Source organism: Aquarana catesbeiana, linkage group LG04 (assembly GCF_042186555.1).
Source record: "Aquarana catesbeiana isolate 2022-GZ linkage group LG04, ASM4218655v1, whole genome shotgun sequence".
Taxonomy (NCBI): Eukaryota; Metazoa; Chordata; class Amphibia; order Anura; family Ranidae; genus Aquarana; species Aquarana catesbeiana.
In genome coordinates, this window is record NC_133327.1 from 289219431 (window position 1) to 289233736 (window position 14306).

General features: G+C 39.7%; 1 protein-coding gene across 1 annotated transcript in view; it reads left to right on the plus strand.

Annotated features, from left to right (window-relative positions):
• The window catches only part of LRRC1 (leucine rich repeat containing 1), a 276773-nt gene that overhangs the window by 221783 nt on the left and 40684 nt on the right, over positions 1-14306 (plus strand). The window contains exons 8-9 of the mRNA XM_073626677.1: positions 850-994; positions 5270-5388. Coding sequence (XP_073482778.1) covers positions 850-994; positions 5270-5388 — 264 coding nt within the window. The remainder of the gene's footprint in view (positions 1-849; positions 995-5269; positions 5389-14306) is intronic.

Genomic DNA, 14306 nt, shown 5'->3' on the forward strand with positions numbered 1-14306 from the left:
AACACTTCTAGACGCAAACGCGGTAAAATGCCACTAAACGCGGCATGCAAATGCAGCTAAAGGGGCGTTTTAAACGCCGATTTCAAGGTGTCAAAAAAAATCGTTCAGAGGACTTTGCCTCAGCGTCCCATGTACATGGAGCCTAACACTTCAGCCGTCAACAGGGGAGACCCACTGACAGCTCAAAGAACAGAGCCTGAAAGTATCGGTTTCAGGTATCGGTGCATTTGCACGAGTACCGATACTTGTGCAAATAATCAGTATTGGCACCGTTACTAGTATCAGTGCAACCCTAGTCTTGACCATTGGAGGACAGGCAGGCTGTGCTCCCAGCACAGCCAGAAAACTGACCACGCTGGGTGAATTTGCTTCAATGCTCAGCGTGGTCAGTTTGAAAAAGAAAAGCAGGGTGACTGGCAGGATCACCAGGTATTTCACACAAAGGAAGCAATGCAATTGATATGTTCAAACAAGCACATGGTACAACATGCACATATCAGTAATATGAAATGTTGGGATAACATGTTAAGAACTTGACCGATGCAGACTAGAAATAGGAAAATTATCAGTTGTTTACCCTTTTTTTATAATAAAACCATAGCTTAGATTTTTAGACATGTACTTTTGGGAGATCTGCTTGTGTTACAGGTCAGTTGTGGGATTTTGCATTGTAATAGATTGAAATGGATGGAAAGTTTGCTTGCATATTATCAGATGAATATTTAGCTACTATAAACCTTTCTTCTACAGTCTCTAGTATGATTCATTCGCCAAGGTCAGGACACTGAATGTGCTTGGACATACATGAATCTTATTTGGACTTGTTTTGTCTTGTTCACTGTTTTGTAGGAAATAGGAAACCTGAAAAACTTGCTTTGTTTGGATGTGTCAGAGAACAAGCTGGAAAGACTTCCAGAGGAGATCAGTGGCTTGACTTCATTAACAGATCTGCTCGTGTCCCAGAACTTAATTGAGGTTTTACCTGATGGCATTGGTAAGACATATGTTGGCATAATTACAGTGATGGTTCAGATCAGCTCACACAGAACTTTGAAGAAAGGCAGACTGTATACTATCAGAAATACCTGGTAAAGACGACTTTGAATTGTATAAAAAATAATATATAATTTCTGATTACATACACACACCTGGAACACCAAAGTAAAAAAACGACAAAATCAGATTTGTTACTGGTCCCAGATAATTCTCCTTCAACTACTTGGCAGCCCTCTTCAGGAATGTTTGCATGCAAAATATTCGAAATCTTGATTGTTTCCAGGCTGTAGAGGGCTCAAATATAAAAAGCTGCAAGTTGCAAGGCCTTTTCTGGTTTCCTTTCACATACTAGGCACCAACACCTACTATTCTAAGTGGAAACATTATGTTAGAATTTTGCTATGTACATCTTTTATTCTCTTGCATTAAACTAGAGCTGCACGATTAATCGTTAAGAATTGAAATTCTTTTCCCTTCCTGATCTTAAAACAGCATTTCCCGATTCTATGTAACAAGTGCAGAAAATTCTCTGCTCACTTCTGACAGCTGACGAAAAAAAAAGATCCAGGCAGCCTGCGAAAGTTTCTCAAAATCGGCAGTAACTATAAGCAAAGTAATATTTTGTTCTTAGATCAAAGGAATGAACTTCGGTCTGTAAATGACGTCAGTTTAACCACTTAAAGACTAAACCTTTTTCTGACACTTGCTACTTACGAGTTAAAATCAGTATTTATTGCTACTTGGAACCCCCAAACATGATATATTTTTTTTAGCAGAGACCCCAGAGAATAAAATGGCAGTTGTTGCAATATTTTATGTCACACTGTATTTGCGTAGCGGTCTTTCAAGTGCAATTTTTTGGGAAAAAATACACTTTACTATTTTTAGTATTTTTTTTATTTTTTTATTTATTAAAGTTAGCCCAATTTTTTTGTATAATGTGAAAGATGATGTTACGCTGCGAGAATCGTAAGAGAATTGTGATCTTTATCCTAAGCAAAAAAATTGTGTTTCTCATTTTAGCCAGAATTGTGCAGCTCTACTTTAAACAAGTGCCTGATTGTATATGTACAGAGTATTTTGGCTGAGATGCAAACGACTTTGCGGCAGCAATTTATTGCAGCTTCAAGCTTGCTCTCTTCTGCTTTTTTGTCTCTAGAATAAATCAACTGCAGTCAAAAAATGTTATACCACAGCAACTGAAGCAGCGTGTATTTAGCAAAGACTTTGTAGCCAGATACAGCGGCTACCCTGTAGCTAGCAGAGGATGCCAGGGAAAAATAAGCAGGGGGAATTGCAGCTGCTACACAGTTGCTGTAGTGATCTGGCCTGAATTGTTAAGTGAAATATCCACAAGGATTTTTCCAAAGTACGTTTTTGCATTAAACAGTTTTTGTTAAATATTACACCTGTCTGTTTTATGAAGGAAGGACGGGTTCAATAATAATGCAAATGTTACAGATACTTTTGGAAGGTCTTTAACCACTTCAGCCCCGAAAGGTTTCACATCCTTTGTGACCAGGCCATTTTTTGCGATACGGCACTGCGATACTTTAACTGACAATTGCGCGTTCATGGAACGCTGTACCCAAATAAAGTTTTTGTCCTTTTTTTTTTTTCCCACAAATAGAACTTTCTTTTGGTGGTATTTTACCTCCTCTGCCGTCTTTTTTTTTTTTTTTTTTTTTTTTTTTTTTGTTTTTTGTTTTTTGTTGTTTTTTTTTTTGTGCTATAAACAAAAAAAGCCAATTTTGAAAAAAAAATATATTTTTTACTTTCTGCTATAAAACCTATCCAATAAAAAAATGTAAAAAATCTAATTTCTTCATCAATTTAGGCCTATATGTATTCTTGCACAAAAGTTATTGCGTCTTTAAGCTATGGGATATTTTTATGCCATTTTTATTTTTACTAGTAATGACAGAAATCAGCAATTTTTAGCGGGAACTGCGGCGAACAAATCGGGCACTATGTGACAATTTTTGGGAACCAGTGACACCAATACAGTGATCAGTGCTAGAAAAAAAAATGCACTCTCACTGTACTAATGACACTGGCTGGGAAGAGGTTAACATCAGGGGCGATCAAAGCGTTAAGTGTGCTCCTAGGGTGTGCTTTCTAACTGTGTGGGGGATAGTTTAACTGGAGGAAGAGAAAGATCTGTGTTCCTGCTTAGCAGAAACACAAGATCTCCATCTTTCTCTCTAACAGGTCTACTTTGTTTACATAGACAGACCACTGTTCTGCCTCTCAGGTCAATGATCGGCAGGTCCTGGCGGACGTTGCGTTTTTTTTTTTTTCTTATTTTTGGATAGAGGAGAGATGGACTAGAACACATCTCAGTTGATGTTGCGGTCTGTGTCCTCATTAGAGAGATTCACCCTCTCTATTGGTCCTGTTTACCATTATTGAAAGTAAAAGAAAATCCCACATTTTGGGTTGTCCCCAGAAAAGTAATATTAGGGAAATCTTCCAATGGGGAAACTAGTTCTGGCGGCCTGGGGGTCCCCAAGACAGTCCCCTAATTTCCAGGGATTTCTTCTCACTTCCCAATGGGGCACAGATGGCAAAAGTAAACCTTACAGGGATTATAACCCTCCCTTACTCTTTCCAAAATGAAAAGTCTTGTCTCTAGTTCTACTTTAATTTCAAGTATGGCAATTTGTTACATTGGTCCAAGATATGTGCTATAACTGTGGGATCCCACTACATTGTGGAAATCACTGTAGTAGACGCAGCTACTACAGTGATTTCTACTAGCTTCCTGGTGCTGCACAGGAGGTCACTTGCTCAGCATGTGTGCCATTCAGAGGACACATTCTATTTTCTCAATTAATGCAAAGCATTCTATGATTGGGCAAGGTAGTGAGGCTGTTATGTCACAATATCCACCTTGTTCAATCAGAGAACACTATTTTTTTTTGTGAAAATTAAACTTGTTCTCTGAATGGTGCCCATAGCGAGCAAGCTACCTCCTGTGTTCAGTGATTCCCAGCTTCCACACAGATAGCACATACTAGAGCTGCGCCATTAATCATCAGGGAAGGAAAAAAAAAACGGGCAGTCTGCCAAGAATCACAACATTCTTTAGCAGTGGAACTTAAGTATAAACATTTTAACAATTTGTCAAAGGAATAGACTTCGTGTGTAAGGGTCGGTTCACACTAGGACGACTTGTCAGGCGACCAAGCCGCCTGACAAGTAGCGTCCCGTTCTGTACAATGGAACCGTTCTAATCGGAGCGACGCAAGTCGCTCCGACTTAGAAAAAGGTTCCTGTACTACTTTGGGGGCGACTTGCATAGACTTCTATATAGAAGTCGTTTTGCATGTCGCTGCCCCTGTCGTGTCCAGGTCGCCTGAGGCAGTCACGCTGCAAGTTGCGCTGCCTCAGTGTGAACCGGGGCTAAATGAGGAACGTTTAATCACTTAAACACTACCTTTTTCTGACGTTTGTTGGTTTCAAGTTAAAATCTTTTTTTTTTTTTTTGCTAGAAAATTACTTAGAACCCCCAAACATTATATATATTTTTAGTAGAGACCCTAGAGAATAAAATGGTGGTTGTTGCAATATTTTATGTCACACTGTATTTGCGCAGCGGTCTTTCAAATGCAATTTTTTTGGAAAAATTACTTTAATGAATTAAAAAAAAAAAAAATAACCAGTAAAGTTAGCCCAATTTTTTTTTTTTTTTTTGTATAATGTAAAGGATTTTCCGTTACGAAAATCGTGAGAATCTTGATCTTTTTATTCTAAGCAAAAAAATTGTGATTCTCATTTTGGCCAGAATCGTGCAGCTCTAGCACATACATACACGCACATACATACTTACATTGTTCCAAGCTGGTAATGTAGACATTGCATAGTTCAGCTTTAGAATCCCCTTTCATTTTTTTTTTTATATAGGTTTTTGTTATTATTGTTTTGTCTTTTTGAAATCGCCGTATAGTCAGGGCAGCAGAGACATATGTATGCCAACACTGTTATTATAATGTAAGGAATATGAGTTTTTTCTTTGCCTTTTTGTGCCAATAAAGGAAATAATTGTTGCTTAAGCTGTATTTCATGGTACACATACAATTGTTTCCATGTTTGTATAAAAAGCTGTTCTTGAAATGAAATAAAGAATATTAGAATTCCTTCATAAATGAACTAGTAGTAGGCTAATCTAGATCAGCTTTAGCTAATACTGAGAAAATAAATGCTAATTCTAATTCAGAATCCTGTCACATGCACTCTGGGAATCTGATGTCTTTGTGTTTCCAATTGATAGGGAAACTTAAAAGGTTGTCAATACTTAAAGTGGACCAGAATCACCTCATGCAACTGACTGAAAGCATTGGAGAATGTGAAAGCCTCACTGAACTAGTGCTGACGGAGAATCAGCTCTTGGTAAGTCTGTGCGAGTCCTTGTGTAAAAATGCAGTCAAATAGAAAATAGCTAGAGAATATGAATTACTTTATATGGGAAAGGTTGCAGTGTGTTTGCTGTGCATGCTGTCATTTTGTCATATTTTTATACACATTCTCCACAAGCTACACTAGAGACTTTGCCTTTATATGCAACTACAGGAACTTGCTAGGTGGTTAATGCAAGATTAAATTCTTGTAGGATGGCGTGACCCATTTGATGCATATCTTCCAGAACGGTAATCTACTCCCTTTTGCAGTTATTAAGGAGAGATTCAATCTCCCCCAATCCATGCTATTCTACTACCTGCAATGGCAACACGCTGTCAGCTCAGGGGGAGGAAACTTCATGGACCTTATCACCAACACCAACCTTTTAAATTAATTTTCTCGGTTGACTGTGCTAAAGGCCTTCTTTCCCAGTGCTACAACATTCTACTGAGTAAATACCTGGATGGTTACCCCACCAAGGCCCAAGTAAAATGGGAAAGGGAAGTGGGACCACTATCAGGTGACCAGTGGGGAGATGCACTGCAGGCTGTGGTATCCAGCTCTTTAGTTTCATCACAGAACTGTCTCAATTGTACATAGTACTGAGATCATGCCTCACTCCTGCTAGGCTCTGTGATACGGGTGTGCTCACAGATCCTACATGTTATAGATGCAAACGTGATAGGGGTGACCTTATCGATCTTCTCTGGAGGTGTCCTAAGCTCCACCATTATTGGACAGCTGTCCTGGATACCCTTAACAGGGTGTTTCAAATTACAGTACCACTTGACCCTAGATACTCTCTGTTAGGAATCTTATCTGACCTCATAACGGAAGAGCCCAAGAGGGTGGCAATTAATCAAGCTCTCTTCCAGGCCCGTAAACTACTTTGTCCGACCCTCCTTCACACAGAATGTTGAAAGATATATATATATATACCAACATAGGGGATGCATGGGAAAGTTTGAGAAGGTATGGGCACCATGGTTGGATACCCCTGGACTCAGCCCGCCTGAACCTGTTCAGATGCGGTAGTTGCAATACCCTGATAGACCTTCATAACCCCTGATGTCAACGGTTAATAATATTTTGGAGACAGAGCACTTTTGATGTATGTCGAGTCTATTATTCATTACACAGTGTTACCTACATATGCTGTTCATGTGCTCTTGTATCTGATTTTCCCTTTTTCTTTGTATTGAAGGCTGCTGATAAATGTATTTTCAAAGTGTAATGTGAATTACTGTCGCCAGATTGTACCAGTTTGCTTATCGTTCAATAAAGAACCTGTTTTATTAAAAAAAAAAATCTTGTAGGATTACTTTTGCACTAGTATAAAAAAAAAAGGAACAAATTCACAAAACTTCCTTGTAAAGCTATGGTGTGACTTCAAATATATTGAAGCATAATCCACAGGATGGGTAACTGTCAGGCTTATGACATGAAGTTGCACATAAAATTCCTAAGTGTTACATAAGAATTTTTTTTTTTTTTAAAGCAATTGGCCACTTAACACTGATGACACAGGCTTATGCTGAAGGCTGGAAAGATAGTTTTGGAGTTTGCTGAGTGATGGAGCTATCAAGAGATGTTACCGCATGTTTCTTTAAAGTCATTGTACACTTTCAAATGTTTTTGTTGTTTTAACTAGGTATTAAGCCAGCCATAGATGGATTAAATCCCAGCCGGTTCAGCAGGCACTGGCCGAGATTTGATCCATCTATAGGCAAGCTGGTTGTACTGCATTCGATCGATCGACTTCAGTAAAGCCAGCTTGTCAGATTTTTTTTGCATGTGATTACCGCCGGTGGCTATATCCGCCGGAGTAATCATTGTGTTCTGCCGGGAGGGAAGGCTCCCTACTGACAAAACACAATAGCGCTGCAGAAGATAGATATTTTTTTATGACTTTTTTATGGGTCGGGATAATAACTGGAGTTTTTAAGCAGAATAAAACAGCCATTAATAACGATCGATTTAAAGAGTGCTACCTCAAAGCATGTAAACAAACTATTTAATTCCCCAAGCTTTGAAACCCTACAGTCTACTTAAATTTTGAGTGTTTCTTCTATAGCTTGTAATGTACTGTAGGTTCACCCAGCTCTCTGCATCATTTCCATTGAAGTATTTTTCAGATTTCTTATTATCCCAGTGTCATTTGTTGGCCTTACTTGTAATGATTGTCTCACATGTTGTGGCTGCAGTTTTTGCTGATCAATTCTGCTATGTCCATGTATTCATTCACTTAACTTGTTCCCATTTGTCAAAGGGACAAGATAGCTTCTTGTTCCAGATCACGTAGTGTCCAATCAATGCCTTGCCATTTTTCTGTGTTGCATCACAAATGTGGGAGTGCTTATGCGATAAAAACATATTTATTCCCTTCACTGCTCTAGTTTTCACTGGTAGAATACTAGACTGATAGACCCAGGGATTGTAGGAAATATAGTTTCTTCACAGGAAGTGTAAGTTCACAGACTACAGACAGAGGTCATGCATTAACCTGTGCAGTGTCATGCTGCATGCAATCTGTTTGAACACAAACATAAAATGCTGACACTGGAATGTGAAGATTTACTATTCTAGACTGTGTATACAGGCTCACAAATAACACCATGAAACCAGTGTTAATTTTAGTCTTAGGACTAAATTGGCTTTTTAGTTTTAGTCCCATTTTAGTCTTCTGCAATTTTTTTAGTTTTAGTTGTATTTAGTCAACTGAATCTCCAGTACATTTTAGTCGACTAAAATGTCCTGCGTTTTAGTCGACTAAAATGTCCTGCGTTTTAGTCGACTAAAATGTCCTGCGTTTTAGTCGACTAAAATGTCCTGCGTTTTAGTCGACTAAAATGTCCTGCGTTTTAGTCGACTAAAATGTCCTGCGTTTTAGTCGACTAAAATGTCCTGCGTTTTAGTCGACTAAAATGTCCTGCGTTTTAGTCGACTAAAATGTCCTGCGTTTTAGTCGACTAAAATGTCCTGCGTTTTAGTCGACTAAATTAACACTGCATGAAACTACATGATCAATGCACATCCTATGCAGTTGAAAAACAAAGGTGCAGGTAGGAAGGTTTAGAATTCCTTTACCAACTTGTCGCCAAATCGCGTACATGTACGTGATTGATTGCAGGTGGGCATACCAGAGTATAACCCAGTATTGTTTTTTGCAGCTTGCGAAGCTCTACAAAATTAAAAGCAGATCTAGTGGGTAATTAGTCGCCTTTCCGGTGCTTCCCTGGGTTCACCCGTCCCGGGGTCTGATCTGGCGCCGTGGTTGTGCGGGCTTACAATAGAGGTGATCGGAGACTAGATTGTCTCTGATCACCTCTATGATCTACGAGACCAGAAACAACAAGCATTTTCCCTTTTTTTTTTTTTTTTTTTTTTTTTTTTTTAAATTTGTGCTATACGACAAATCTCTAAAGAGAGAATTAGCAATGGTGTAGCAGAGGCAGCAGCCAGATAAAGAGCCATAGCATCAGGGAGGTTCAGACACAGATCTTAGAAGTACCTGTCTCTACTCCCCTTGATTCCACCAATTGCTATCCTATCTTATGCTAATGCCTTGAAGATGTTCAAGCACTCAAGTTTGTTACAATGATCAAATAATGATTATAATTCTTGATTATGAAACCTTGTGATGTCCAGATTCAAGTTTTTTTTTTCTGCGGTGCCCAAACTTATTTCGCTATACCCCAAGAATTCGTCCCCAGCTGGAACCAGCATATTGGTTGTTGGATGTTTTTTTTTTTTTTTTTTTTTCTTCTAAAGTGTATTTGCTACATTACTGACTTATAAAGGCATGAAAATACCTCAGGATAGATAATGTGGGAAAAATGTACTTCAGATGGCAGTGTCTGTCATTATGACTTTTATTTTATGAACATACTGTTTTGGAAAGTATTCATCACGGTTTTTACTTAATTTGTCACTGAGTATATTAATGTAAACCTTTTGAAAGTAATGAATATGATGCATATGTCAAGCAGGCACATTTCTACAAAGCAGAAATGTAACTCCTCAAATTTGTCAGGTTGGGTTCATGTTCTAGCTCTTAAGGCTATTTTATTAATTAAAAGTAAGGATTTCTAAATTAAATACCCTCTCTTAGGGTTTAATTTCTAGTTATAATTAACTTTAACATTGGTTTGCATAGTGACATTTTAGCTGTAGCAAACTCTACTGTATAATGTCAATATTGAAGAATTTCTCCTTTTTCATTAACTCTGAAGTTAGACTTTCGGAGCCATTAGTTCTAGAATAAGCACCATGTCTGATACTTATGCTTATTGCTGCAATTTATGATGGACTGTAATCAATCTTTGTTTTGACACACCGCTTCAGGTAAGCACATAGCAAGGAGCTTGGCAGCCAATAAATCTGTAAATGCTTCTGTTTGTGATAACGCCAACTCTTGTGTCCACCAAGGCTCTGTAAATTGCAGCTTCATCATCCATAGGAATTAATGGAACATGCTGTTACATATAGGGATGTGCACGCAAGTACAGACAAACCCTAATGGACCCAGATTCCTCCGCCCTTCTGCCTCAAATCAGTCTAATGTAAAGCTCTATACAGTCTAATCATTTATTTTAAAACAGGATCAGGCAAAGGCGGGAATCGCAATGTTTCAGAGTAAAAAATCCTTTATCGCGTGAGATCCACCTGTGGGATTTTACAGGGTTTTTACTCCAAAACATTGTGATTACCACCTCTGCCTGATCCTGGGTATCGACATGTCAACTGAAGGTTTTTTTAAGGTTTCTATGTGTATTAATGTTTGATACACAGTGATCACAAGTCAATTGGCTTCAGTATAAATCACACAACACAACACAACATAACATAAGGGGGATACAAAGACAGTGAATTTCAAAAGATCCAACTTCCCTAAACTACGAACCTTCTTAGAAGGCATGAATTGGGATAAAATCTTAGGAACAAAGAACACAGAAGAGAGATGGATTTGCTTTAAAAGCATATTAAATAAGGGCATTAGCCAATGCACCCCATTGGGTAATAAATTTACCCAATGGGGTGGCTTAACTCCAATGTAAAAATGCATATAAAAGCAAGGGAGAAGGCCTTCAAAAAATACTGGGTTGAGGGATCATCATCAGCATTCAGATTTGATAAAGAATGCAACAAGAAATGCAAGGGTGCAATTAGGGCGGCTAAGATAGTACACAAAAGACACATACCGGAGGAGAGCAAAAAAAAATCCCAAGAAATTCTTTAAGTATGTAAACGGAAAAAAAAGGACAGGCCATATTGCCCCCATAAAGAATGAGGAAGGACTTCTGGTTACAAAGGATGGGGAGATGGCGAAGGTATTGAATTTATTCTTCTCCTCAGTCTTCATGAGGAAATGGGGGGGGGGGTTCAGTAACCGTAACTGCAGTATTTATCCTTATGACACATCACAGGTAGCACCTCCATGGTTAACAGAGGACTGAAATAAAATTAGACTTTGTAAACTTAACATTAATATACTAGGGGAACTCAGTCAAGCAATTGCCAGACCACTGTTTCTAATTTTTACTGACCGTCTGACTGGAATGGTACCAGGTGATTGGAGAAAAGCCAATGTAGCACCAATATTTAAAAAAGGCCCAAAATACATCCCTGGGAATTACAGACCAGTTAGCTTATCATCAATAGTATGCAAGCTCTTGGAGGGGATGATAAGGGACTATATACAAGATTTTAGTAACAAGAACAGTATCATTAGCAGTAATCGGCATGGATTCATGAGGAATCCTTCTTGCCAAACCAGTCTATTAACGGTCTATGAGGAGGTGCGTTGCCATCTAGATAAAGGAAGGCCTGTAGACGTGGTGTATCTGGATTTTGCAAAAGCATGTGACACAGTTCCCCACAAACATTTACTGTACAAAATATGGTCCGTTAGCATGGACCATAGGGTGAGTACATGGATTGAAAACTGGCTACAAGGGCGAGTTCAGAGGGTGGTGATAAATGGGGAGTACTCGGAATGGTCAGGGGTGGGGGTAGTGAGGTCCCCCAGGGTTCTGTGCTAGGACCAATCCTGTTTTATACTGTTCATAAACGACCTGGAGGATGGGGGTAAATGGTTCAATCTCTGTATTTGCGGACGATACTAAGCTAAGCAGGGCAATAACTTCTCCGCAGGATGTGGAAACCTCACAAAAAGATCTGAACAAATTAATGGGGTGGGCAACTACATGGCAAATGAGGTTTAATGTAAAAAAATTTTAAATAATGCATTTTGGGTGGCAAAAATATGAATGCAATCTATACACTGGAGGGAGAACCTCCGGGGGAATCTAGGATGGAAAAGGACCTGGGGGTCCTAGTAGATGATAGGCTCAGCAATGGCATGCAATGCCAAGCTGCTGCTAACAAAGCAAGCAGAATATTGGCATGCATTAAAAAGGGGATCAACTCCGGAGATAAAATGATAATTCTCCCACTCTACAAGACTCCGGCCGCACCTAGAGTATGCTGTCCAATTCTGGGCACCAGTCCACAGGAAGGATGTACTGAAAATGGAGCAAGTACAAAGAAGGGCAACTAAGCTAATAAAGGGTCTGGAGGATATTCGTTATGAGGAAAGGTTGCAAGCACTGAACTTATTCTCTCTGGAGAAGAGACGCTTGAGAGGGGATATGTTTTAAATTTATAAATACCGTACTGGTGACCCCACAATAGGGATAAAACTTTTTTTGCAGAAGGGAGTTTAACAAAACACGTGGCCACTCATTGAAATGAGAAGAAAAGAGGTTTAACCTTAAAATACGTAGAGGGTTCTTTACTGTTATGCCCCGTACACACGGTCGGACATTGATTGGACATTCCGACAACAAAATCCTAGGATTTTTTCCGACGGATGTTGGCTCAAACTTGTCTTGCATACACACGGTCACACAAAGTTGTCGGAAAATCCGATCGTTCTGAACACGGTGATGTAAAACACGTATGTCGGGACTCTAAACGGGGCAGTAGCCAATAGCTTTCATCTCTTTATTTATTCTGAGCATGCGTGGCACTTTGTGCGTCGGATTTGTGCACACACGATCGGAAATTCTGACAACGGATTTTGTTGTCGGAAAATTTTATAGCCTGCTCTCAAACTTTGTGTGTCGGAAAATCCGATGGAAAATGTGTGATGGAGCCTACACACGGTCGGAAATTTCCGACAACAAGGTCCTATCACACATTTTCCGTCGGAAAATCCGACCTTGTGTACGGGGCATTAGAGCTCAAGGATGTGGTCTCAGCGGAGAGCATCGATGGTTTAAAAAAACTATTAGATAAGCACCTGAATGACCGCAACATACAGGGATATACAATGTAATACTGACATATCACACACATGGGTTGGACTTTTTTTTTGTCTTTTTTCAACCTCGCCTACTATGTAACTATATATAATTGCTATACTATTCGCCTGGATCACCTCCCTGTTCTAATGAAAATGCATATGTTGCTTGTGGCTGAGAGTTTGTCTTTATGTAGCTAGAGGAACTGTGGGGAGATCTTGTGCATGTACTCTGGTGTACGGTTTTGTCTGTATATGTTGCTTTTCTTTCATAAATATATGAAAATCAGAAAGTTAGTTGTTTGGAGTGCTGCCTATTATGTTTACCTCTTGGCATCCAGCACCCATCTCATGTAGAATAGCACTCAGTACTTACTGTATGTGCTTTATCTTCAGACTCTTCTGCTTATGTGCAACAATTTCTTAGCTGTCAGTTCCTAGCATATATGAATTTACCCCTCAGTGACCAGTCACCAGCACATGTGTAATAACCCTTCTGTTCCCAGTGCATGTGCATTAACCCCTCAGCACCCAGTCTCCAGTGCATGTGATAATCCCTTAGATTTATTCAGTGCAGAATGCCAACTAACAGTTCCAATCTCCACTGACTATGTCCATTGAGAATTTCAGTTCCACTGACCCATTGCCTGTTTAAACATCTCTGGAAACAAAGTCCTGTCTCAACTCCCATGTCCCCAGTGCCACCTTTACTACATCTTGACTTCATGACAAAGTCATTGCTAATAGCCTGATTTTTGTGTTCCCTTTTCAACCCCTATTGTCTGAAATTCCACTGTCACACTGCTCCTATTTCATTTTTTGTCCTCCCTATCACCTTCACAGTCTGATGCTGCTGACACAAGCATTGCCACCTCCAGTGTAACAGAATAACCTGTTCCCTGAACACTGATTTTAATGTTCCCTCCTTTTAATATTTATCTGTATGGCTATTTTTTTAGTGATTTTGTCGTTAATTATGGAAAGATCAGTAAAACCACAGTTTTTGGATCAAAAAATAACTATTCTTTCTGCTGTCACACCCTCCACACTCTTTCACATATTGCCTGCTGTCAAACCTTTTTGCAGTTCTGTCCTACACATACTGCCTCCTGTCATAACGCAGGACTCCGAGATAGAACACACCCCTGCCAAATGTAAAGAACAAAAGTGCCCTTTAAGCCTAGTACACTCAGGCCAAATGTTGGGCGACATTGGCCGGTTGAAAGAAAAAAAAACTGGCAACATTGGGTCCATGTGTATGGCAGCCGGTCTGACAGAAGCCGGCCGTTTGGCCAGCTTTTGTTGGATGGGCATCCAGTAATACCCAGCAGCCGACCAGCTCCCAAACAGCACACTCAGCCAATGTCTGAGAGTGCTGACCAGAGTCTCTCAGAGTGACCAGAGAGGCCGCCCCCCTGTCAGAACACAATAGCTCAGCAGGGGAGATTGCGGTACCAGCGTCGGTTCGTTGGTACAGCATCTCTGACCTGAGCTGGGTTGAACAAAAAAAGCCGATTGTGTGTTCTAGGCTTTTAACAAGTCCATCATTTTCATATCCGGGCGCTACTCGCGTATGCATTCGCTTCTGTGCGCGAGCTCGTCGGGA